The 25,898-nt window shown below is 37.6% G+C and overlaps 1 protein-coding gene across 2 annotated transcripts; it reads left to right on the top strand.

The window, feature by feature from the left end:
- Positions 1 to 153: 153 nt before the first annotated feature.
- On the top strand, positions 154 to 25,659 carry LOC107816795 (protein RRC1). 2 transcript variants are annotated; one of them, XM_075254543.1, is made up of 18 exons: positions 154 to 318; positions 1,520 to 1,600; positions 1,681 to 1,816; positions 1,964 to 2,003; positions 6,522 to 6,579; positions 6,677 to 6,820; positions 7,306 to 7,422; positions 7,545 to 7,710; positions 10,110 to 10,222; positions 16,852 to 16,923; positions 17,071 to 17,292; positions 17,489 to 17,547; positions 18,310 to 18,394; positions 18,530 to 18,667; positions 19,055 to 19,279; positions 19,381 to 20,177; positions 22,811 to 22,977; positions 25,019 to 25,659. In XM_075254543.1, the coding sequence occupies exons 2-18, from the start codon at positions 1,538 to 1,540 to the stop codon at positions 25,303 to 25,305; spliced, it is 2,889 nt and encodes a 962-aa protein (XP_075110644.1). In that variant the 5' UTR covers positions 154 to 318; positions 1,520 to 1,537; the 3' UTR covers positions 25,306 to 25,659. The 2 variants fall into 2 exon arrangements, with proteins under 2 accessions (XP_075110644.1, XP_075110645.1); XM_075254544.1 differs by lacking the exon at positions 1,964 to 2,003 and having other exon boundaries at positions 165 to 318.
- The last annotated feature ends 239 nt before the right edge of the window (positions 25,660 to 25,898 follow it).

The raw sequence follows: 25,898 nt of genomic DNA, 5'->3' as shown, positions 1-25,898 counted from the left end.
TATATTTGGAGCAAGTTTTGGACAATAAGGGCGTTCCTTCGGGGACATCCGATAAAATTGGACAATAAGGACATATTTATGTCAAAAAGTATTAAGAATGGGCAAATCTGCTCACTTTCACATAGTTAAGGGCCATATGTGGACCTTTTCCGTAAGCTCTAAAAGGGCAAAAAAAGAAGGGGACTTAAAAGAAATTAAAAACTGAAATTCCAGCAGAGAGCAAAGAGGAAAAGCGCCAGTGCTAATCGAGTAGCGAATATCGTCTGAGTACTTGAACTTGTTCAGCAAAGCCCTAAATTTCAATTTTCTAGCTACAAAGTAAGCATTTTTTTTTCATTGAATTGATTGAGCTATTATTGATTTATATGTCCTGATTAAATGATATAACACTATGCTGGCTTTGAGTTAGAGTTGTAGCATCCTAAAGAAATAATTGATTTTGGCTTTTTGCACAGCTTGAAGTAAACCAATGATCTATATTTATGGTTAATTAGTCGCCAGAATTGTTTGACTCTTACAGTTAATTCATCCAACTTGGCCGTCTAAATTTTGTCAACATATGTTTTCGTTTTTGCAATTGAAAATTTATTACTTGAATGCTCCCTCTTTTTGCAATGTGGCACTGTTTTGATTATGACACCGTACCCCTGATTATATTGTTTTACACAACTTGCATAATTTTCAAGGATTCAGATTCATTTAGGTATATCAAATGTATACTTTGGTGTAATGTTTTTCCCCCCCCCTAGTGGAACGGACTTTCAATTGTTTTTCTAACTACTGCTTTTATAATTTAGCAGTCAAAATTAGCAGATGAAACTCTGTGATCAGCGAATAGTGTCACGTAAATTAGGGGAAATTGAGTAGTTGAGGACTTCTACCTTAGTTTGATACATTCTTACTATTTATTACTCCCTCTCTCCCAATTTATGCGACACATAGTTCTTTTTAGTCTGTCTCAAAAAGAATGATAACTTTCTATAGTTAGAAACGGTTTAACTTTAAGCTTCTCATTTTAACCCTTAATAAGATGATTTGTTGTCACACAAGTATATTTTATTCTTTCTTTCTTAAACTTCGTGCCTTGTCAAAGTGCATCACATAAAATGGGATGGAGGGAGTAATATGTTTAGGAATTTGGTCAGGTTATTAGATTTTGGACTAAAATCAATCTCTCTCTCTCTCTCTCTCTCTCTCTCTCTCTTTTGGGGTTCCTTTGTTGAGTTTCTTGTTGATGTTTTAGCTAAACTATTTATGCATGATGAGGTTGGTGTTGATTGCTATTTGGATTTGGCGGTGATGCCCATTTTCTTGCAATGATGTTAATCACATACGTGCCATGCATTCTAGTTTTTCTTATGGCCCATTGAATATGTTGCGTTTGATTCTGAAGTTATGATATCAATGAATCAATTCGGGGTGGTTTTAATTCTGATTAAATTGTGCTCTGTTGTTCTTGTGATATGTCATATGTGTGGAGGTGGTGCTTCTCTTTTAATACACATGTGCTGCTGTGCAGTTTGTGTGTTCTGAGAAGATGAGTTCTAGGAAGAAGACACCTTTCCAGAAACACCGAGAAGAGGAAGAGGCGAAGAAGAAAGTATGAACCCTTACTGTCTTTGGTTTACTTTGTGGAATGAAGTTTCTTGGTCTTGTAACATACATGTATTTTGTTGGCAGAGAGCAGAAAACGAAACAGCTCGTCTGTACCAAGAGTTTGTAGAGTCATTTCAAGCGGATGATACACCTGGTTCTAAAGCTTTTGTTAGAGGGGGAACCATCAATCCGAATGATAAGTTGAAGATTGATTCTGAAGGTCCGTTGCAGCAATTTATGTTCTTAAATTTTCATTATACTCCTTATATATATGAATCATTCTCTATAAAATATGGTAAATAATTTCTCTTTACACGGACACATTTAATAAAAATATGGGCCTTTTCTATTCATTCACCGATGGCAGGTTCCAAAGATGAGGTTTCTGGTTTAAAGAAGGGAAGTAGGTAAACAAATGCTTTTTGATTGACCGTGCTGTAATACTACTGTATAAATTTAGGCCTTACGTACCTAGTCTTTTGGTAATGATATCACTGTTAACATTAGGGTGCAAATGTTTGTGGTAAAATATTATTTTGTCATTTAGAGTCTTTCTGAGTCATTTGATTAACTTCACTGCCAATCTTTCCTTGAATTTATCTGAAAGATAAATACTAATGCTGCTGCATGTGTCTTGAGAGCATGTGCGGTCAATCTGAGCATCTAATGTTCTCTTTTCATATATGTTTAGCTCTCTTTTTGCTGTTTACTCGTGCCAATAAGCAGTGTTATCAAAGGTGCGCTTAAAGCGCGCTTAAGCCTTGAAGCGTGGCTCAAAACATGTTGAGCGCTTTGCCTCGCTTAGCGGACTCTTCAGTGTTGTCATCAAGGCTTTAAGGCATACTTTCCCTTGCCAATGAGCGTAATATTGAAGAGGTGATACTAAATAATTGATATTTCACTTTATTGTAAATTTTCTTCAATTTCGTTGTCCATATATTTGGTATTCATGCTTATAGATATTAATCTTGGACTATACATGCATATTTATAGTTTTTCTCCATTTGCGCATTTCTTCATTAAAGCCTACGCTTAATTTGCGCTTTGCGCTTAAAGCCCCAACAGACCTTAGAGCTTTTTTGCGCTTTTTGCCTTTGATAATAAGATATACGGAAAGGTAAAGAGTACTACTGGTTTCTGGTGATGATACCGTTATTATTAGGGCTGCAAAGTTAATTACGTAAAATATTATTTTGTCCTTTTGAATTTTTCCGAGTCACTTGATTCACTTTAATAACGATCTTACCGTGCATCTCTCTGAAAGATAAATGCTAATGCAGCTGTGTGTGTATCTCAAGAGCATGTGCAGTCATGCTGAGGCGCTGAGCACTTAATGTTTCTTTTCATTTTTGTATAGCGCTTTTTTTGTTAATTACTCATACCAAGAAATAGATAGTATAGAAAGGCTAAGAATACTACCAATTTCTGGAATTGGGATTAACATCCTATGCACTTTGCTGGGCAAAATTTTGTGCCTGCATGTTATTTTCTGTTCTTTGTAAAAGCACAGAGATTATCAATGCTTGTTGCTAAATTTTGAGATTTAAAATATATTACAATGAAAAGAAGTCCTATTGGATGGAGCATATATTTTCAGCAGTCCTCTTGAGACAGCCATTCATCACCAGAAACACATTACTAAAGATGGCCTTTCTAATTCATCACCAGAAACACATTAAAAAAGAAGTCCTATTGGATGGAGCATCTATTTTCAGCAGTCCTCTTGAGACAGCCTTTCATCACCAAACACATTACTAAAGATGGCCTTTCTAGTTCATCACCAGAAACACATTACAAGAGATGAGAATGCGAATGCTTTGGAATCACTTTTTTGATAAGTCAATATTTCATTAGAGAACACTAAATCCATGCCAAAAAATACATGGACACTGAGTGGCTCCAGCCGAGTCATCCACAATGGTCTATTAAACTTTGTCAACTATCATTAGATTATAGTATTCTCCTTACACAAAAATGCAAATGAAATAAGAGGGATATTTTTATTGATAAGGTAAATTATTTACTTAGTGTTAGGAAGAAACTCATGTATACAAGTGGTAAACCAAAAAGTAGTCACTCAGTATACAAATAAATTGATACCTCATGGATGCACCAAAAAGAAACAAGGAATATGAGGCTATTCATCAACAATACAAAATCTTCCTCTATCCTTCAAAAGGTCTCATATTCCTCCCTTTCCAACCTATCCACATGAGTGAATGGAGCAACATATAAGATTGTTAATAGTTTGATAAAAAATACTAGTGTAATTGATCTTGACAACATTATTTGTTTTCATTCATCCGTGTCTCATTTAAGGCCACTGGAAAGTATATGCAACAGCTAAAAATCCAAAAATTGTATAGTGTAGAACACAAACAAAAGCAATGAATGTAATGTGAAGTTATAAATTGTCATTTGAATTAAACATCTACTATATTACTTGTTGAATTTTCTAATTGTGAAAGTATACCCTCTCCATATTTCTTCACCTGCGACCAAAAGCTCCATAATAGAAGGGTAAACTTTTGAAATCACTTAATAGTTGACTTAAACAGGTGGATTCATGTGATCATTGAAGTGTCTTGATACTTCCCATGGCTCAAAAATTAATGTTTTGTACGTGTAATTGATGTGTAGTATTTTTATCAATATATTATTAGTAGGTTGAGTTTGGTATTTTCATTTTCTTTACGTGAAAATAAAAACCTCTTTTAGTTATCAAGTGCAGTTATAGGCTCACACATAAGCCTATGTATTTATGGTGAAAAACCTAGAAATCGGACCGAGGTTTGGTTCGATTCAATTGTTTTTAAAAATCTTTGACACCTCTTGCAACAATCCATGCATTTCTTCTTCGCTTTAGCCTAGTAAAAGCTCAGTTGAATAATGCCTCAATTGGGATCACTCAATATACCCCGAAATATCTCAAACTTTTCCGCCACAAGCGAGTAGCTACTTAGACATACTTCCATCTAGTGTTTCATGTGCAAATATCAGGTGAGACGTGGATCAACTGTTGCTACATCGTTAGGTGGCAACTCGCTTGTGCTGAGAGATCATGGGATGGTTCGGGTTAGAATGAACGATGACAAGCACAATGTAGGATACGCTGTTTAGTTGGATTAGATGAGTGCTTGTGGGGCAACTATTTCACGCCATCCATCTTCTCTCCTTTCTAGAATTCCATCTAAACAATGCATCCTACACTGTGTTTGGCATTGTTCATTGTATCCCAAACATCCCATGATCTCAGCAGAAGGGAGTTGCCACCTGACGATGTAGCAGGAGATGTCCACGCGTCGCCTGATTTTTCACACATGAAACACTAGATGGACGTATGTAATCTTCTTTTTTCGCAAATTCTCAGTTGTGAGATTTTTCTCTCTCATTGTCAACGAACTAAAAAAGCATATCTTTCTTGACATGCTGATAATTCAAACCGGTTAGTGCTGAAGATTTTATGGTAATGACTTTACTGTGAATCATCCTTTTCTCCTCGCTCCTCACCTCCACGAGTGTTGCTAGCACACATCCTTTGCTTGTATAACCTTTCAACTAGGCCTTAACACCCAGTGGAAAACTATCATATTGGATGGCAAAGTAAAATTGGGACATGAAGAAACACCCCTGGAGTAAAGGTGGTTGTAGAAATGGATCTGATGCCATTAAAACTAGTCATTGTTGCAAAAAGAACACTTGTATGGATTTGGTACCGAAAACGACAAGGTCTTCTATTCTCTTCTTGGAATGATATAGAATGGCTAATAATGCTTTAGCTGTGTGGTATAATGAAGGTACTGTGGTAGTTCCATAAAAAACTGAGTGATGAAAGGGGTGTGAATTAAACTTTTACTCCCTTTAATATTATGTGACATTTACATACTTTTTTTTTTAGTTTGTCCTAAAAAGAATGACACATTCCTATATAGGGACACAATTTAACTTTAAATTTTCCATTTTACCCTCAGTTACATGATCTCATAGCCAAACATGTCTATGGCATGTTTTAGACCACTTGTTTTAAAAGTCTTTTTTCCTTTCTTAAATCGTGCCCAGTTAAACACCACCACATAAATTGGGACGAAACTATTTTATTTCTCATCCAGCGGGAAACTGTCAGATCTGAGGGCAAAGTAGAACTGGGAAGTGAAGAAACAATAGCAAAGGAGGCGGTAAAAATGGATTTTATGCCCTTAAACTAGTCATTGTTGCAAGAAGGCGGCTTTGTATGGATCTGGTACTGAATTCTGCAAAGTCTTCTCTCCTTTTCTTGGGATGATACAGAATGGCTAATAATGCTCTAGCTGTGTGGTATAATGATGGTACCATGGTCGTTCCACAAAAAACTGAGTGAGGAAAGGGATGCGTAATATATTTTTAGTTGAAAAAGCGACGGAACAACGAGTGTTCTTCATGATACCTTATGTCACAAACTTGGCATATCATTATGACTCCTAAACCTAGTAATTTGGCAGAAGTAAACTCCTCTTAAAATGACTGAAGAAGTCGCGCGCAAGTTAAGAACATATGGTAGGTTAGGATTTCTACTGTAGTAGGTATTGTTCCCTGGTTTAGACAACAATTTAATCAAAGCTTTTACGAGGAGGGATGGAACACCTGACACACGTCAGAAAGAGGAAACTGTAAATAATGAGATTGATTTTGTAAGCTGAAACTTGGTGATTTTCTCTGCCAAAGTGGCCATTCTTTCAGAAGATATATACATCACTTTCTTTCTTTGTTAAATGCTTGTATTGGTAAATTGATTGTGTCAATTGAAAGCATGTTCAATTCAGCTAATGATAATATCGCCACCCACATGTAAAAGATTGATTCTATCATTGTTTAAGAATATGTTTTTTAAAAAAAAATGTTTTCAGTTATTGGTGGTAGATTCTGGAATGTAGTTCATGTATCTGCAGGTATGTTCCATCTTTTTTACCACCTCCTACGGCAACCAAGAGCAGAGATTATGAGAAGGTATGTTGGGCAGTTGAAACATCTCTAGTACTAGAGTAGAAAAGTTGTACCTTTTTGATATTTACATATAAATATGTTGGTCTACATTATGCTGCAGGAGGAGAAAACAAGGGAAAAGGAGAAAGGAAAACCAAGGAACATCGACTATTTTATGGAGGAACTGAAGCATGAGCAAGAAATGAGGGAAAGGCGTAACCAAGAACGTGAACACTGGCGCGACCGTCATACTGATAATCCAGCTGTAAGTGGCTCTAAGGATATTGGTAGAGTGTATGAAATTAAGCCATTCAATCTTCCCTTCCTTTAAGATGAAATATCGGACAAACTTTTTCTTGTCTTTTTTCAATGAGATTCTGTTTAAATGGGTTGAAACAATTGCAGTCCAACGTGAATGTTATGATTTAGATGGTTGATGCTCTTTGGCAGTGGTCTGAGTACTTGAATCTTTTAGGAAGAAGATAAGTTATTGGTTGTTCTTATAGCATTACTGGTGCCTTTCATCTGCTTTTGATACACATTTTATGCACAGACATCAGAGTCTTCCTTGAAACATCATGCCACATCTGCTGATATATGCACGATACATTTATTAGTAAAGTTGCTGCAATAGCGCTAAAATTTACTGTAAAAATCACTTATTGTCAAACTACTTCCTTTTATATCTAATCTGCATTTTTGGTGTGCTTTGTATTACTTTTCTCATGTTTTATGACAAACTTTCCTCAGCTGTCTAGTCGGTTTGATGAGCTGCCAGATGATTTTGATCCTAGTGGAAGGCCTGGATCATTGGATGATGGGGACCCACAGACCACAAATCTATATGTTGGAAATTTATCGCCTCAGGTAATGCTTTTCTTATTAATGTCACTTTTGTTGCTTTAAGCACTGTGAAGCTGTCTTGAGTTTCTTTATCACCCTATTCTCCTTTCTTGTTTGGTTTACCCTTTTGATTATTTTCCTTATAGGTTGATGAAAATTTCCTTTTGCGTACTTTTGGGAGATTTGGCCCTATTGCGAGTGTAAAAATAATTTGGCCGAGGACAGAAGAGGAAAGAAAGCGACAGAGGAATTGTGGATTTGTATCTTTCATGAATAGGGCTGATGCTCAGGCTGCAAATGATGAGATGCAAGGTTAGGCTTTAGCTACTACAACTGAAACTTTTGCTTAATCCTATATCTGTGAATAGCGTTTCCCTCTTCTTATTTTCCTTCCCGTGATATTTCTTTTTAAAGAAAAGTTAAATATCTTCCCTTGCTATTTTGTTGATCAGGTAAAGATAAATTTCATTCATCAAGCATCCAGTCGATGCAAATGTGTTATAAAATAGAATTAGTTCCTGTACATGCCTTTGACTCCTAGCTAAAACTTAAGGAGATGACAAATCCAAAAAAAGATATTATTTCAATATGAAGTTTACGCCAAGCAATAGCTTAAGGAGATGACAAAATCCAAAAAAGATAACATTTATTACAATATGAAGTTTAGACCAAGCAAAGAGATTCGTTAAACATCCAGCCTTCAAAACATGAGTCAGAGTTGAAATTCCTTGCTATTATGAATGTCTCATTATTCTTTTCCTAGTTTCATACAACATAACAAATTTACCATGATGTTCTTGTTGTTCAAGCTTTTAATACACAGTTATAAGGAGTTAGAGATGCTGATGTTCAAGCAAAACTATGGCATATTGATAAGTGGAGTAGGTTATAAGGGTTATTCCACTACCTGCATTTATAGCTTTTGAGTGTACAAACCTGTTAAACTGAAAAAGGGAAAATGTTTTGATGGTGCAATATTGTGTATTATGTACTTGTACAGTAAGTGCCCGTTTGCTTAGTGTTTTGAGGAGAATTAATCTGTTGCTAAAACCCAGCATAACATTTACTTTGTTTGGTTGGTGAAATAAGGAGAGTTAATCTATGCATAGAAGCCAACATAGCATATACATTTTCGGTTAGCATTTACTTTCTTCCTAACTTCCGTACCAAATCGGTCGATCCGGAATGGATCGGTTAAACATTCACCGGCACAAGTTATGAGGAAATACATGTATGATTTTATGTGGGCTAGGATATCTAATAAGAATATGGGTATTACTAATACATGGATTAAAATAATATGATAAAATAAACTTGATGCCACCTGGATAGAATAGAAACTTCTTGCAGCTTATTTACTGGAAAAATGCAGAGAACGTCACCCCAACTTCTTCGGTACACAGATAAGATAAGTGAATCACTGTAATTTAGAGTCTTTAGTTTTTCTTCTGATAGAGTTGCGGTTGTACTGAGTATTGCTGTGTTTAAGGAGCAAAACCTGAAGTTGTCTACTACAGAAAAACACCCTAGCCCATTGACTCTTCCCTTATTTTTAAATATTAAAGGAAGACACAGATTTTAAATCATACAATGCGTACTATTTTTTAATACAAAAAAACCAAACATCCAATAAGAAATAATTCTTACATTATAATCCTTACATTACTATTTCCTGCATTACTCTAAAAAAAGGGCAGCCCGGTGCATTAAGCTCCTGCTATGCGCGGGGTCCGGGAAAGGGCTGGACCATAAGGGTATATCATACGCATCCTTACCCTGCATTACTCTCTCTCCATTAATAATCCCTGTATAACAATCTCTAGTTCTCTACAGTACTAATCCTTGCATTACAATCGCATTACAATCTCTGCATTACTAATTCCGGCATAACTTGTTTTTGAACCAAACGACGGCGACGACAACATCATACCCAGTGTATTCTCACAAGTGGGGTCTGGGGAGGATAGTATGTATGGAGTCCTTACCCTACCTTGTGAAGTTAGAGAGGCTGTTTCCGGAAGACCCTCGGCGCAATACATCAAAATCACAGTAGTTATGACAACGAACTACGTAAAACGAACTAGCAACGACAGCCAGAAAAAATAAAAACGAAGGACAGGAAACATCAGGTAATAATATCGTTCTAAAATAAAGGGAACATGAGGAGTTTTTGAACCAAACGATGCCTAATAAACGTGTCTTTTTTTTGCGTTGCTTTTTTTGTCTTCTCCTTGGGAGATTCGTCCCTTCAACTCTTGTGGGTGTCGCCTCCTGTTTGCTATGCCCATTTTGGGTTTGCTGGCACTGGAGATATTTGGCTAAATAAGAGGGAATGCAGTAGATATTAGAATCTATATTTCTAATATTTGCTCATGTCTATCCAGGATATATCAACTCTTGCTCAGTTTCCCAGTGTTTGAACTCATCCTTGTGCAAAGATCTTGCTTCACCTGGGACACAGTAGTGAGAGGCAGAATGGAGACTGACGATGGACTTGTTTTGGTTGTTTTAACAGCAGTGTGCTCTTGATAATGTTACCTGCTACATAACTATTACACAGAGCTCATGGAATTTGTTTTATTGCTATGTGGCTGTCTACTCTGTTTGCTTATGTCATCGTTCTTTTTGATTATTATTCGTTATCTCTTGCAAGTACATACAACTTTAAGCAGTGAAGCAATTAAATACCAAATTTTCTTTTTATGATCCAGGAGTGGTGGTATATGAGTACGAGTTGAAGATCGGGTGGGGCAAATCTGTCTCTTTACCATCCCAATCACTCCCTGCACCCCCTCCGGGACAAATGGCAATCAGGAGCAAGGAGGTTCGTTGTGCTCTATAGAGAATATGATTTGTTAAATGCATGTTATGAATGCATAACTTGGCAAGCTTAGGTGTTTATCTTTCAATATGTTCTAAAGGTGTATGATTTCTTGATGAGCTATATATGTGTGTAGATAATACACTGATTCTTCTATCTAGGAATGTATGATCAGTTGAATGCATGCCATGAAGAAAGATGAATGGTCAAACTTGTTTTTTTTTTTTTTGAGATGATAACAGTTTTATATATTCAAAAGGCACAAAGGCTGTGCTGGCCATAATTACAGGAGGTTGTACCAAAATATACATCTGAAATTTCTATCCTATTACAGGGATCCTAGAACATCTATTATAGCTTCTAGATCCTCTGTATAATCCTGCTTACACCAAAAATAAAACAACAACAAAGAGTCCATTTTTATCTTCTGAATTGAGCTGCCCTTGTCCTCAAAACACCTTGAGTTCCTTTCTTTCCAAATAGACCACCATATGCAAGCAGGAATTAAATCCCATCTGTTCTTCTGAGCTAAGGGACTACTCCCTTTATTCCAACATGACAGTATTTCCTTTGTGTTGTTTGGCATGACCCAGTGTACCCCTGCTAGTGCTAAAAATATATTCCAAACTTGTACTGTCACTGAACAATGTAAGAAAAGGTGATTAATAGTTTCTGCCTCCCTTCCACATAGATGACATCTTGAACAAGAGTGGTAGACCCCTTTTCATCAGGTTATCCTCTGTTAAACAGGCCTTTCTAGCTACCAGCCAAACAAAACGTGACACTTTATAAGGAATCTTTACTTTCCAAATATACCTCCAGGGCCAAAACTCAGTTATAACATTAGTTTGATTGATCGCTTGATAAGAAGATCTAACAGAGAAGCTACCTGACTTGTGTCCCAGCCACCAAACCTTGTCATCATTCTGAGTGACACCTGTGAATTGATTGATTGTGTTGAAGAAGTCTGCAATTCTAATGATTTCCCAATCATTCAATAATCTCCTAAAGGTGAGATTCCACCCTTGGACCAGTGTTTTGGAAAGCGTTAAGCGCAAAAAAGCGACGAGGCCTCGCTTCACAGAAGCGAGAAGCGCGAAGCGAAGCGCGCGCTTTTTTGCTGTGAAGCGCAATTTAACACAAAAATAAATAAAAAAATAGCTAAGAACTCATTAAAAATAACATATTAAGCAAATGTTTCATAATAGATACTAAAACTAGATAGTGAATAATCCTCAAAAATCATAATATCTTAAGCAAATGCAAAACAAAACCACAAAAGGAGCAACATCCTATTCTTCAACAAGATCTCCAAACTCTTGAAGTGTCATCACGTTCGAGTTATTATATTGGTCATCATCTTCTTCTTCTTCTTCATCAACTTCATTAGTTAGGGTTCTACTTGTACATGTGGTTTATAATGAAAATGTCTGGATACATTGTCTTCAAAGGTTGCTGCCCCATCCAATTATCTTCCCAGAAGAAGATTTTTTGCCCATTTCCCACTCTATGATTGATTTTATTGCTAAAAATCTGCCACAAATTTCTGACGGTCTTCCAAACACTTACTCCACAGACATTGTTCACTGCCTTAGTTTTCCAGGGTCCTTCCTCGCCATATTTGTCTGTGATTACCCTCCTCCATAATGAGTGTTCTTCATTTGTGTATCTCCAGAGCCATTTCATGAGAAGGCTTTGATTTTGTTTCTTCAAATTTTTAACTCCCATGCCGCCCTGTTTTTTGCTTAAGGTGATAGTTTTCCATTTAACTAAATGGAACCCTCTTCTAACTTTGTTGCCTTGCCATAGAAAGTTTCTCCTTAAAAAATCCATTCTTTTTTCTATCTTTGCCGGGATAGGAAACAGTGACATCATATATGTAGGGAGAGCATCTAACACACTGTTTATAAGCACTAATCTACCTCCTAATGAGAGGTATTTGGCTTTTCCACCTAGCAAGCCTCTTCTCACATTTTTCCAGAACTCCGCTCCATATATCAATGGATTTACTTTTTGCCCCAGAGGCATTCCAAGATATACAGTTGGGAGGGTACCTATTTCACCTCCAAGAATCTCAGCGAACTGCTGAATTTGTTGAGGTTCATTAATCGGATATATTAAACTTTTCCTCCAGTTTATGTGGAGTCCTGATATCCCTTCAAAAATTGTCAAGACTACTCTTAACATTCTTATCTGATCTGTCTCAGCATCACAAAGAATGATTGCGTCGTCTGCATAAAGGAGATGAGTAATCTCCAAACTTCCCCCTTGTCTGTTGCTAACCTTGAATCCCCTGATCCAGTTGTTCTGTTGGGCTGTTTGAAGCATATTATTCATCCCTTCCATAGCAATAATAAATAGGAAAGGGGATAACGGATCCCCCCTGACTTAGACCCCTATATGATGGAAAGAAACCTTCTGGACTCCCGTTAACCAACACTGAAAAACTTGCTGTGCTTATGCAAAATCTGATCCAGTTAATCCACTTTGTACCAAAACCCATATTCTTCAACGTGTTTGTCAAGAAGTCCCAATTCACATGATCGAAGGTTTTTTCTATGTCTAGTTTACACAGGACTCCAGGCTTCTTTTCCTTCATTCTAGAATCAACACACTCATTGGCAATAAGAGCAACATCCATTATTTGTCTTCCTTTGATGAATGCCATTTGATGTTTGCCAATCAATTTTGAGATCACTGATTTGAGCCTTTTCGATAGGAGTTTGGAGATGATTTTATATACACCGCCTATCAAACTGATTGGCCTGTAATCCTTTAACTCTTTTGCACCATTCTTCTTTGGAATCAAAGCTATGAAGCTGGCATTTAGACTTTTTTCAAAGTATTCTTGATTGTGGAAATTCTGGATGGTTTGCATTATATCTCCCTTGATGATTTCCCAGCACTTGGAGTAAAAACCCATACTGAAACCGTCAGGCCCCGGACTTTTATCAGTTGCACAAAGTTTAATGCATTCATGTACCTCCTGCTCCTCAAAAGGCCTTTGCAGCCATTCTTTCTCTTTTTCTGTGATTTCAGGACCATCAATCATGTTGAAATTTGGTCTCCATGCTTCTGATTCAGTAAAGAGGTGTTGGTAAAACCTGACTATCTCCCCTTTTATCGCAGTTAGATCCTCCATTGTTACACCATTAACCACTAGCTGATCAATATTGTTGTACCTCTTATGTGCATTGGCTGTCCTTTGGAAGAATTTAGTATTCCTGTCTCCTTCTTTCAGCCACAGGGCTCTGGACCTTTGTCTCCAGGCTATCTCTTCTTTCTTTGCAACCTCTTCAAATTCCATGAAAAGATTAGTTTTTAACTGTGCTTCCTCTTCATTCAGACTCCTCTGTTCCTGTATTAAGTCCAGTTCTGATATTTGATTGAGAATATTGATCTTATTGGCCTCAAGGTTCCCATGCTTTGTTAAATTCCACTCCTTAAGCTTTCCTTTCAAAGCTTTTAGTTTACTAGCCAAAACGTAGTCTGGTCTGCCATCCACCTCAAAAGAGTCCCACCAGATCTTCACTTGCTCATTGAAACCCTCTACTCTTAACCACCAGTTTTCGAATTTAAAGTAGGATTTGTTATGGTCCCAATTCCCACATTGAAGTGATTGGGGGAAATGGTCTGAAACAACCCGCTGCAACATGGACTGCTTAACACTCCTGAATTCCTCATCCCATTTGGTTGAGATGAGGAATTTGTCAATTCTGGAAGAAGAATCTTGGCTGCCTCCCCAATTCCATGTGTATAGACCTCCATTTAGTGGGAGATCCACAAGCTCCATGTCGTCTATGAAATTTGAGAATTCAGTCATATCTCTGATGACCGTAGTGCAGTTCTTCTTTTCTGAAATGAACCTGGGAGTATTAAAATCCCCACATACCACCCACAGATCTCCACAAAGACCACTAGCTGCTCCGATTTCTCGCCACATACCTTGCCTTTCTCTTCTGCTGTTTGGGGCATATGCCTCTGTTAGATGCCATGAAAAATATTGAGTCATTGCAATGAAATTACTAGTTAAGGAATTAATTCCAGTGCATGTAACTTCCCCCTTCCAAACTCGACTGTCCCACATCATTAGAATCCCCCCTCTAGTACCACTTGCCGGTAAACATTCATACTTCATCCATCTATTGGCCCAGAGTTGCTTCACATATTCATCTATATCCCCTTCGACCTTAGTTTCTTGTAAACAGTAAATATCAGCTTTCCACTTGTGTATCAAACTCTGTATCGTGCTCCTTTTCCCCCTATCGTTTATTCCCCTAACATTCCATGAGATTATATTTATCTTCATGGATCAACAACTGATTGTAGCTTCCCCCTGTTTCTGTCCCCATTGCTTTTGAAATTGACATTAAACTTAACAAGACTTTTGAGTTCCTGTGTACCTTTCTATCTCGAATTTGGAGGAGTCTCTGGAACTTGAACTGGGTTGTTATTCTTCCTCCTGCTATCAATTTTCCTGAAAAGAGCAAAAGCCTCTTTTTCGCACCCTTTAAAATCCACTCCAAATTTGTTGCTCAATCTAATTATATTGCTATGTACCCAGAGAGTTGCATCCATCTCATCATCTTGTGCTTGGACATTGATTGGCTCTGCATATTCTAACACCCATGGTTGTTCCCCTGTAACTTCAATCAATTGCATATTTGAAGTTTTCTGGCCACTTTGTTGAGGAATCACTACTTCTATGCTTGTAACCACCTTCTATCTGATCTACGTCTATCTCTGAAGAGTTGAAATTGAGAGCAGGTTGGATTTGGTTTTCCATAATTTCTATGTTCTCCATGGGAATAATCGAACAGCCTGCAGCTGTCTTGTGTGGGTGTGTTTGTAATTCAAGAATCATGGGATCTGATCCATAAATTATGTCCATCGGGCCTTGGACTACACTTATTATTATAGGATCAATTGGGCCTGGCTGCATTCGGCCCAAAGTCAAATTGTGAATAAGAAGAGGATCAGGTATTTGTGGGTTTAAAATATCATGTGCGTCCTCACGTGCCTCCTCACATATCTTTAATTTGAGATTCTTTGCATCCTTCGATGTGCCCACGTGATCTAGGGTTTGGTGAGAAAACCCAGTACCCTTATCCCCCTCTTTATAGAGTCTGCTGACCCTAGACTCTGTAGCTGCAACAGTACTTTTTTCACCAAACCTGTCGCCAACCCTCACTGTTGCCGGAATCTCGCACCAGATCGGAATAGTGTAAATATACCCATCGCTTTCGACCTCCACTACCTTTGGAACATTTTCTCCATCTCCCTTCACTTTAATCCTAGCCCATCTCATATGATTTCGTAGGCTGGTTTCTTCTTCTGTTTCAATCCATCCGCCGCAAAAGTTTCCAATTTCTTGAAAGACCTTTTGAGACCATAGGTTTAGAGGAAGCCCTTAAAGACGGATCCAGACCCAGCTTCTTTCTGTCGTATTTGGCCAACATCCGACTGTAGGACTCCACCAATCAAGACTCATCTTCACCTTTTTCCAACTCCATTCACCTTTAAGAATATGTTCAGCAGCTTTCCTTGTCGGAAGTTCAAACAGAAAGTAAGAATCATTCATCTCATAGACATTGATTCCGTGTGCCGTCTTCCAGACTGAGGTGACCCATCTCCGGACATCATTGAGTGTTGGGGTGTCCTGTAAAGGGTTGTTGAATCTACCGATGATACTTCTCCGTAGAATATCTCTGTCTGTTGTTTCAGAGCTTCCAGAGATGACGATTCTGGATTTTGGAGTTCTTATCGGCGATGCTTTGATCCCTGCTGTTGACCATTTGTTGACCCTGACTGCTTCAGCAAAAGGAGAATTGATGGGAGCACTGGAGACATTCTGTATTGTCATGTGTGATGCATTTGTGAATCTTTCTATCTTTAATGCTATCTTCCCCCAGCCTTCCTTAAATTCCCCTCAGGAATAGTTGTGATTGATCTACTTTCTCCTTGTACTGCAATAATGCTGATGTACCTTCCATATTTGTTGTATTTGAGTGTACCATAGAACTGCGCAAAGAGATCTTCTGTTTTCCAACGTTTGACTGACAATGTCTGGACCTTAGATGCCATGTTAAGAACATGTACAATCCACTTCATGACTTTATAACTCAAAGTAACTCTCCTAAACAAATTCCTGCTGCGTTCAACCCAGTCAAACCGGATTTCAGACCTTGAATATGTTCTTGTAATTTCATAGGATTTGAAACCTGAGTTAAAATAAATCTTATCTTCCTCCATAAAGAAACAAAAGAAGTTTTAGGATTAATCACTGATGAATGATTAAAAATAAAACTCTGAAAAGGACGCCGGAAACTTTTAGATCATGCCGGAAAAGAAGTGGTCTTTTCTAGCCTCGAAAAGTGTGCCTGGGAGCTTCAACTAGTTATATGTATCAATCATGTTAATTTAATAGATAGATACAGAGTACCTTCTATGGGTTAATTATTCATTCTTGGCAATGGATATTTGGTTTTCTATCTGAAGCTAGTTATATTTCCTTTAAACTGCAATTTTCTGTGGCAAGGTTTCCCTTCTGCTGTCCTCTCTGCCTTCTCTTTCTTAATACATTCCTTTGAGCTCCTGAAACTAATTTAAGTGATTATCTTATGTGGTTTCAGGGTAGCACTGTCATCTTATCTGGTCCATCAGGTCCTCCAGTTACTTCTATACCAAGCCAGAACTCTGAACTGGTATGTTAGCTGTCTGAATAGTTATATAATACAAAAATCAAATCACAGTTGAATGGTGCAACATAAAATTTGATGTAGTAGTCCTTAAGAATTCTCAGTTCTCTGGTAGTCTTATTAACCAGTTGGTAATATGCTTGTGCTTTGTAGGTTCTTACCCCAAATGTACCTGATATTATGGTTGTCCCACCGGAAGATGATCACCTTTGCCATGTTATTGATACCATGTCTCTGTATGTTCTCGATGGAGGCTGTGCTTTTGAGCAGGCCATAATGGAGCGAGGCCGTGGGAATTCTCTCTTCAACTTCTTATTTGAGCTTGGCTCCAAGGAGCATACATATTATGTTTGGAGACTTTATTCTTTTGCTCAGGTAAAGCCTATCATGGCTCTGAAATATGAATTGATAAAATGACCTTTCTTCCTTTTGTTTCCTGATAAGGAAGTGACCTGGTGACCTAACTTCATCAATTGCTTTTAAAATCAATCCATATTTCTCTTATAAGATGGTGAAGAAACAAATTTACACTGTGCTAGCTAAGATCTTTTTGGTTCTTGTGAAATAATAGGGGGATACTCTTCAACGCTGGCGCACAGAACCTTTTATCATGATCAGTGGTAGTGGAAGGTAACTAACTGTTTTTTTTTGCCTTTTGGATTGGAGTTTCTGGTGCAGATATTGTGGGTCCTAATGCAAAGCGTTTGAAATCAGTCTACACTTTATATATGCATATAAAGGGGTCGTCTGATATGCGTTACTAACCACATGGAGCGGAATGATTTTTATTCAACCTAAACCTGCTATTGGTAAGCCTCCGGGTAGATTAAGTTATATGGATAAACCTCTCTTATCCCATGGTGTTGCTCAGATAAGTTATCGGGGCCAGGTGATAAGTTATCACCTTTGACCTGTGCCAAACTCTACTTTTGCGTTCTGCTGTTCCCCGTGAGTGGTCTACCAATCTCTGAAAGGGCCAACATGACTAAAATGTCCTGCTAATATAAGACATTTTTATTTTCTTTGTTTCTTGTGTATTCCTTTTCTGTGAATTGTTTTGAAATTTGATGAGGGTCATTTTGGAAATGACGGTGAAAATTTCAATCCCCTGTATAATCTTCTTTAACAATCCAATCCGGAGGGACTGGATACCACCTTATTCAGTCCCTCATATTGAACGACCTGAATAGAAAGCATCTGGAAAGTACCTTACATAGTGGATATGCTTAATGGAAAACTTAAACTATCTATTTAGTATGTAACTGAACTCGTCTATTTTATTGTTGCAAAAGTTAGAATCATGTGTGGATGGAGGGACGAAGCCCTTTGTTTTTTTGGAGTTTTAGATTGAGTATTGTATGTCGTTGACCAAACTTTTGTTAATACTTGTAGGTGGATACCACCTCCTCTGCCTACATCAAAAGGAGACGAGAATGAAAAGGAATTGGGGACTGCATATGCTGCAGGAAAAAGCAGGGTACATTCATGATGCTAGAGATTCATGTCAAGTTAATTTTGATTTTTTGGGATCTTCATTCTGAAAGTGTAAGGGATTTTCTTTTCATCTGACTAATGTTTTCTTATTTAACTTTTTATCTTTTAACATTTGCAGCGTGTAGAAGTAGAAAGGACATTAACTGATGCACAGAGAGATGAATTTGAAGATATGCTACGTTCATTGACTCTTGAAAGAAGTCAGATAAGAGAAGCAATGGGTTTTGCTCTAGACAATGCTGATGCTGCTGGAGAGGTAAATTTTCAGTTGGTGTTTTACAAATTTTCCGTTATTTTTGTACTGCACTTTTTGTCTATTCAAATACTTGAACCGTCTGGAAGTGGAAGAGGGCATTCTGTTGAGGCTACATTCATTATTTGGTATTTTACTATTTACCTTTCAAAGCTTCTATTTCATGTTTAGCAGTTGAATAAACAAACCTGCTGGTGATTTCCACATCTAATTTTCAAAGTGCCATCAGCTTCTTTGAAGGTTTTTTATATTATTTAGCATAAAGATGAGACTTGAACATTAATTGTAATTGTAATAAATAGGACCATGAATGAATTGAGGGATCCTGTGATCGTAATTGTTTCCATTGTATTTTCCTGAAATAGTTACCCTGTTGCTACTGAGTTGCAGGTAGTTGAAGTTCTAACAGAGTCTTTGACGCTTAAAGAAACTCCAATACCAACAAAAGTTGCCCGGCTTATGCTTGTCTCAGATATTCTCCACAATAGTAGTGCTCCTATTAAGAATGCATCAGCATATCGCACTAAATTTGAAGCCACTTTACCAGACATAATGGAAAGTTTCAATGACTTGTATCGTAGTATTACAGGAAGGATTACTGCTGAGGCCCTCAAAGTAAGCCATTCCCATTACCATACTGGTTTTGCAAATGTTGGATTTTTAGCCTGTTTCTATCCTCCTTGATGTGTTGCTAAGCTTTGCTTGACACGTTGCAGGAGAGAGTTCTGAAAGTTCTTCAAGTGTGGGCTGATTGGTTTTTATTTTCCGATGCTTATGTCAATGGTTTACGGGCAACTTTTCTTCGATCTGGGAACTCCGGTGTCATCCTCTTTCATTCTCTTGGTGGTGATGCCCCTGAACTAGAACAAACGATCAGCACTAAAACTGCCCTGGATGGTGACAAGGTTAACCAAGATGCTGCACTGGCAATTGGGAAAGGAGCTGCCATGAAAGAGCTACTGAGTCTTCCGCTTCCGGAGTTAGAAAGACGATGCAGGCACAATGGTTTGTCTCTCATAGGTGGTAGGGAAATGATGGTTTCTCGGTTACTTTACCTTGAGGAAGCAGAGAAACAGAGAGGATATGAACTGGATGATGATCTAAAACATGTAAACCGTCCAAATTCTGACAGATACCTTAGTAGCCAAAAAGAGACCAATAATAAGTTGGATCAGATGGCTTCAGGCTGGAATAGTTATGTGAATGACGACAAACAACTCGAAGGCAAAGTCTCTATGTCGTCGGTTCCCTCAAATTCTAGTCCACAGTTTGATTCAAATGACTTATTTGATGAGGGTAAAAATGGGTCTATTTTGCCAGCCTCTAAATGGGCCAGGGAGGATAATGATAGTGATGATGAACAAAAGAGAGATATGAGAGACCTGGGGCTGACATATTCATCTTCTGGAAGTGAAAATGCTGGAGATGGCATTGGTAAGATTGAGGAGATGGGACTTACAACTGACACGAGCAATTCAACACATCTAGAAAGTGGAATGACTGAAGAACAGAGGTAAATATGTAAATATAGATGTGTTGTTTGATGCATCGAAAAGGTTTTGTTTTGCTAAAAAAATTTTGATCTTCAAGTCTTCATGTCGTGTTAGTTTTTGACATTTGAGTGTACTCCTTTTGTCGAAGGAAGGTAGTAACATTTACTTACTATTTTCAAGTAGATTAGTCTTGAATTAGATTGTCTTTTATAGGTAGAATGTAGAGAAGTAGTGAGTAAATGGAAAAACTATGAACAATGATTTTGTATTTCAAGTTTAATGCTTTGACAAATTTGGTTGAAGAATTTGAGTTTCGGAAGTAAAAAAAAGACACTCTTTTTGGACAAAAAGAATAACACACAACCTAATGAGTCTTGCTTTTTTGCATACACACTACCCTCCTGAGACCCCACTTGTGGGATTCCATTGGGGGGGTTGTTGGTTGAGGGGTCTGGTGTCATGTTCGTTTATTGTTTTTGCCCATTCATAAAACTGAAGTCTCCCTCTAGCGCACCATTATTTCAGAGAAATCAAATGCGCTCCTTCATTATTCTTTTCCTGAATGTTACCATATTTGCAGTGGAAATAGGTTATTAAGCCCCGTCAACATTTGAAAATCTTGCAAATTACCTCCCTTCTTGTTAGTGTGTTCCAGAGCTTAATGTACGGTTCAATGACGTGTACAACCATCAAAACGTGTATCTTAATTGAGATGATGGATGTGGCCCTTACAGTTTAAAATCCAGCTTTGTTGACGTGTAGCTTTAACATAATTTTGTCAATCATTCCTTTTTACAGAATGAGGAATATTTTAGATAAAATTATAAACTACAGGTGCAGAAGTAACTGTAGTTTTGATCTAGCAGAATCTTTAGAGAGAAACAGAAAGAATTAAAACTAAAATGGCATGACTGCTCTGCATTCTTAATGTTGAGTCAGAAGTTTGTCAGAGGGGTACACTCTGTGAAAAGAGTAAGAGAAGGGAGAAGACTTATTGAATTGGTTATTCACGACGTACGAGATGGCTCCTTATGTAGGAGTTCTGGGCTACATGAAATTGAGTTTTCTAAATCGTGAAATTCCTTATTATTATAACATGCACATTGATAATATTCTACAGTCTTCTAAATGTTTTTGGAACAAGTACAGAGTCATTAAGAGCATTCTACATAATATTCGTATTGATTCTTTTTGACCCTGAACTGAAAGATTGAAATTTTGGCATTCTATAATTGCCCAATAATCATGATAATGTGGTTAGCAGGAAGCTACAGAACCCGGGTCCTAATCTTGCTGTAGATCAAGTTAAGATTTACCATAACAATAACAACAACAACGACCCAGTAAAATCCCACAAAGTGGAGTCTGGGGAGGGTAGTGTGTACGCAGACCTTACCCCCTACCCTGATGGGACAGAGAGGCTGTTCCGATAGGCTCTCGGCTCAGGAAGACGGAAATAAAATAAGAAGAGACAATTCATCAGTAATGTCAGCAGAAACCATAGAAATAGTAATAGAAGCATAAAAACCATAAAATAGATGACATGCAATAACCATAACCAGTAATTAAGGCCCGGGCTATGATAAACACAAAGGATAGTGCGGACTCAACATTAACCACTAACCGTCTAAGATCAACCCTATCAAACCCGCCTCACCCCTGGTATTAAGATTTACCATAAAACTAAAGGAAATTGAAATACAACTTCTTCTCCATGTTGTACCTCCAGTTTAATCTAGTTTTACTTACAAGTGGTTATCAATTTCGGAAAAGAAAGCTAGCATAAACGTACAACTTGAAGAAAAGAGAATGAAAGAAAGGATAAGAGAGGAAATGTATTGGAGAATGTCAGACTTCAACTGTCACATATTGAGTTTTGAAGATGGATAGGCAAACTCCTGTCTCTAGCGCACACAGTTGACCTAGACTAGTTCCTTTTTGTGTCTTCTTTCAGTTGAATACTAGTTTTTAATGAATATACTTGTGCTCAATGCTTCCTCAAAGTATGATGTGCATGCTACGCAGTATAGTAAATGACAGCCTGAGGTCATTTAGTAAGCTTAGTAAATTGGAGGAGGTAAAATGAACTATGAATTTCTGGCAACTTACAGAGAAGATTTCATCTGTCACAATCTTCAACTAATATGGATAGAGATTTTTATTTTTCTATCGATAAATAGATCTATTGAGAAATGGATATTGATCTGGTTTCAAGATCTATGAACAAGAGAGATCCCTAAATATCCATTTGAAAAAATAGATGAATAGATAGGGCGAAGCCAGCTGAAGCAAGGTTGCGTTAGCGCCCTTTATTTCACTAAAGCAAGAAGGGAGAAAGCTTACTTTGAAAAAGAAGGGCTTCTATTTAGATTAGTTTCTTAGTAAAGGATAACAACAACAACATACCCAGTCTTATCCCACACCGTGGGGTCTAGTGTGTACGCAGAAGCAAAGGCGGATAAGGCAAGAAGCAAAGGCGGATAAGGCAAGAAGCAAAGGCGTAGCAGCTGCGCGAAGTTGCGCCGTAGCGCATCCGTTTTCTTGCTAACACCATTGAATTGCTATAAATTTGATTCCGAATTATTTATATTACATTCTTCAATCCTGTCTTTTTTTTTTGGATTTTGATTGGTATACGACTTGCTCATGGCAGACAAAAGTTGAGGCGCCTTGAGGTTGCTTTGATTGAATATCGCGAATCTCTTGAAGAGCGAGGGATAAATAATCCAGATGAAATAGAAAAGAAAGTTGAAATCCATCGGCAACGGCTTCAATCTGAATATGGTTTAGCAAATTTCAGTCAAGATGTTTCAAGAAAGAGTAAGTGATAAATCTGCAAGTAGTTTGCCATTTCTATATCTTTTGTGTTCAGGTTTAAGATTTCTCAGATTCTTTGGAAAAGATATCTTCTATCATATAATTTTGCACCCGTTACGGCTGTCCAATTTCCTATTGATCTCGAAGTAGGTTAATTCCAATTAACAAAAGTTTGTTGCTTCCTTTTATGTCTAATCCACTGGACCCCTCAAATGGCATTCTTCCTTCTCCAAGAATTTAAACTAAGATGCAGGGAGTATGTTATTTTAATCTTGACGTGATATCTTTTCAACTAAATATTTTGACTTTGTACTTTCAATAACCCCCCCTTTTCTGTACAAGTAGTTACTTATTTCTGCTTTTGCCAGTGGTCTTTCTCTTACACAGTTAAAGCCTGCATTTTATCTCGGTTAAGTTGATAAGTTCTCGGATACCCAGGTGACTGGTGGAAGTTAGGATGTTCTCATAGACATTAACTGAAGCCTGTTGCTCTAATCTCATTATATGCTCTTTGGAAAGCACTATCAGATATTTTGTGTCAAGCATCTCTGACTCCTCTTGTTTGTAGAGGAGTGTTCTTCTTCTTTTGTATCTGGTGATAAACACAAAAATGGAGTGAGGCAAATATTATCAGATATCCTTTTTTCTTTTGACTGAAATATCATGCCTCGAACACTTGTTCATCTTCTTTGCATTTATTGCGAAGGCAGTGATGGTTAATGTTTATTGCCAACAGTTACGAGATTCCTCATAGTTTATACCGTATTTGGAGGGCATGTATGAGATGAATCGTTTCTTGCTTGCGACTGTTAATCATCTTCTTTGTTACATTAAGATAAGATGTACATTTCCCAGATAATAGACACAGCAAAATTTTGCTGTCTGCACCAGTGTTATTAAAAGCGCTCGCTTCTCGCTTTAAATGCGGAAGCGAGGCGAGGCGCTGGGCTATCGCTTTTCTGCCCCAAAAGCGACTCACATTTAAAAAGCGCAAACCGCTTCAGCGAGAAGCGCCTCGATGGAAAAAGCGCAAAAAAGCGCGCTTAAGCGATGTGAGGGCATCTGCTAGTTTTTTTTTTTTTTTTTTTTTAATTTGGCAAATAAACCATCTGTTAACAAATAAACATACGCTCTTCTGCTGCTCCTGTTAGATAGTTATGTGTAAATAGTCCTGGTCCCATATATAGTAGGTAAAATATGTCCTAGTCCCATATGTAGTAGGAGTAGAATAAGTCTACTCCCATATGTGGTAGGAGTAGAATATGTATTATATATAGGCTCATTGTATCATTGTTAATAGTAGATTTTTCTCCCGTGCATTCTCACAGCTCCAATGACTGCTTCTTCTCCGGTCTCTGTAAGTTTCTTCTTCTTCTTCTTCTTCTGTTCTTCTTCTTCTTCTGTTCTTCTTCTTTTTTCTATTTTTCTTCTGTTCTTCTTCTTCTTCTTCTGGTCGACTCCTTTTTTCTCTTTTTCTTTCTATTTTTTTCACTTTCTATTGCTCTGTTCTACACATCTAATTTATGTCTGTTCTTCTGCCCTATTTTTCTCTTCTTCTTTCAATTTTTTTCACTTTTTTAAGCGTTGATTTTGTGCCCTAAAACTATGCTCTGTTTTCTGGTTTATTGCTCTGTTTTGTACCCTAAAACTATGCTCTGTTTTCTGTTTTTGTGATTTTGTTTGCATTTGCTTAATATGTTATGATTTTTGAGGATTATTCACTATCTAGTTTTAGTATCTATTGTTTGCTTGATTTAAGAAGTGAAACATTTGCTTAATATGTTATTTCTAATGAGTTCTTAGCTATTTATCTATGCCTATTTTTTTTTTTTTAATTTACGTGTTAAATTGCGCTTCACATGAAAAAAGCACGCGCTTCGCTTCTCGCTTCGATGAAGCGAGGCCTCGTCGCTTTTTTGCGCTTAACGCTTTCCAAAACACTGGTCTTTACTTTCTGCACACCTACCAATGTGAAGGTGCTTTACTTTCTGCCTTCAAGCTGAAACTAATTCCTGTATTGTATCTGTTCTTCCAAATTAAACAGCGAGTAAGTTAACTTCAGAGAGGAGGGATAAGAGAGAGGATCCCCGGGAAACTTCAAGGAAACGTCATCGAAGCAGAAGTGGAAGTGAAAGCCCTCAGAGGAAATCTTCCAGCAGAGACAGGGAAAATGATGTGAACAGAGACAAGGAAAAACGACGAGAGAGGGAAAGGGTTCACGATGTAGAAAGTGAAAAACAGAGAGACAGTGGACGGGAGAGTAAGAGAGGAAGCAGGGAGAGGGATGACGATAGTAGAGACAGATCCAGGGAGAGAAGACGAGTCAGATGAATACATTGTGCTGTTACTGTATCTTGATTGATGGTAATCGTGTTTGCTCGCCTTTCATTTTGTAGAAATATCTTTAGTTTGCTAATCTTATTTTCTAGGCATCTAAGGTTCATAGTGAAAATCCGTAATGTGAAGCTGTTTGGCCAATGGAAGGGACCTGTAGACTGCATTATGTTCCGGAAAAGATGCATCACTTGAAGAACGTCTCATGTTTGTATTTCCAAGTAGGACCTTGAACAGTAGATTTTGCTCTTGTATGTAGCCTTTTTTATCTAAATTTTAGAAAATCGTTTGGATTTCCTATTGAAGATTTGCATTTCTCTCGTTCAACAAAGGCGGCGGTTGTCACCAAAACTCGTTCTCTTTTGTATTTGCCTAAAAAAGTGCAAATATTTGGTGTGCTCCTGCTCGGTAAAATTTAGGCTAGTATTATTTGCTTATTTTTGATGATCGTATTCGTAGCAAACTTTTCTAGACTTATTTAATGCGTGACAAATCAAAAACCATCGCTAGATTCTAAGAACTTCACGCAGTGTTTGTTAATGTTTGGTTCATTGCTGGATGTCTGTACAACTCATTCGAGAAGATTTAGC

Source organism: Nicotiana tabacum, chromosome 6, assembly GCF_000715075.1.
Source record: "Nicotiana tabacum cultivar K326 chromosome 6, ASM71507v2, whole genome shotgun sequence".
NCBI lineage: Eukaryota > Viridiplantae > Streptophyta > Magnoliopsida > Solanales > Solanaceae > Nicotiana > Nicotiana tabacum.
This window is presented reverse-complemented; position numbering and strand designations above follow the sequence as displayed.

Excerpts from the sequence above, each read along its gene's own strand:
- LOC107816795 (XM_075254543.1), top strand. The coding sequence starts at position 1,538 with ATGAGTTCTAGGAAGAAGACACCTTTCCAGAAACACCGAGAAGAGGAA. Across the intron at positions 1,817-1,963 it reads GTTGAAGATTGATTCTGAAG|GTTCCAAAGATGAGGTTTCT; the intron begins GTCCGTTGCAGC and ends CACCGATGGCAG. Across the intron at positions 22,978-25,018 it reads TCAAGATGTTTCAAGAAAGA|CGAGTAAGTTAACTTCAGAG; the intron begins GTAAGTGATAAA and ends CAAATTAAACAG.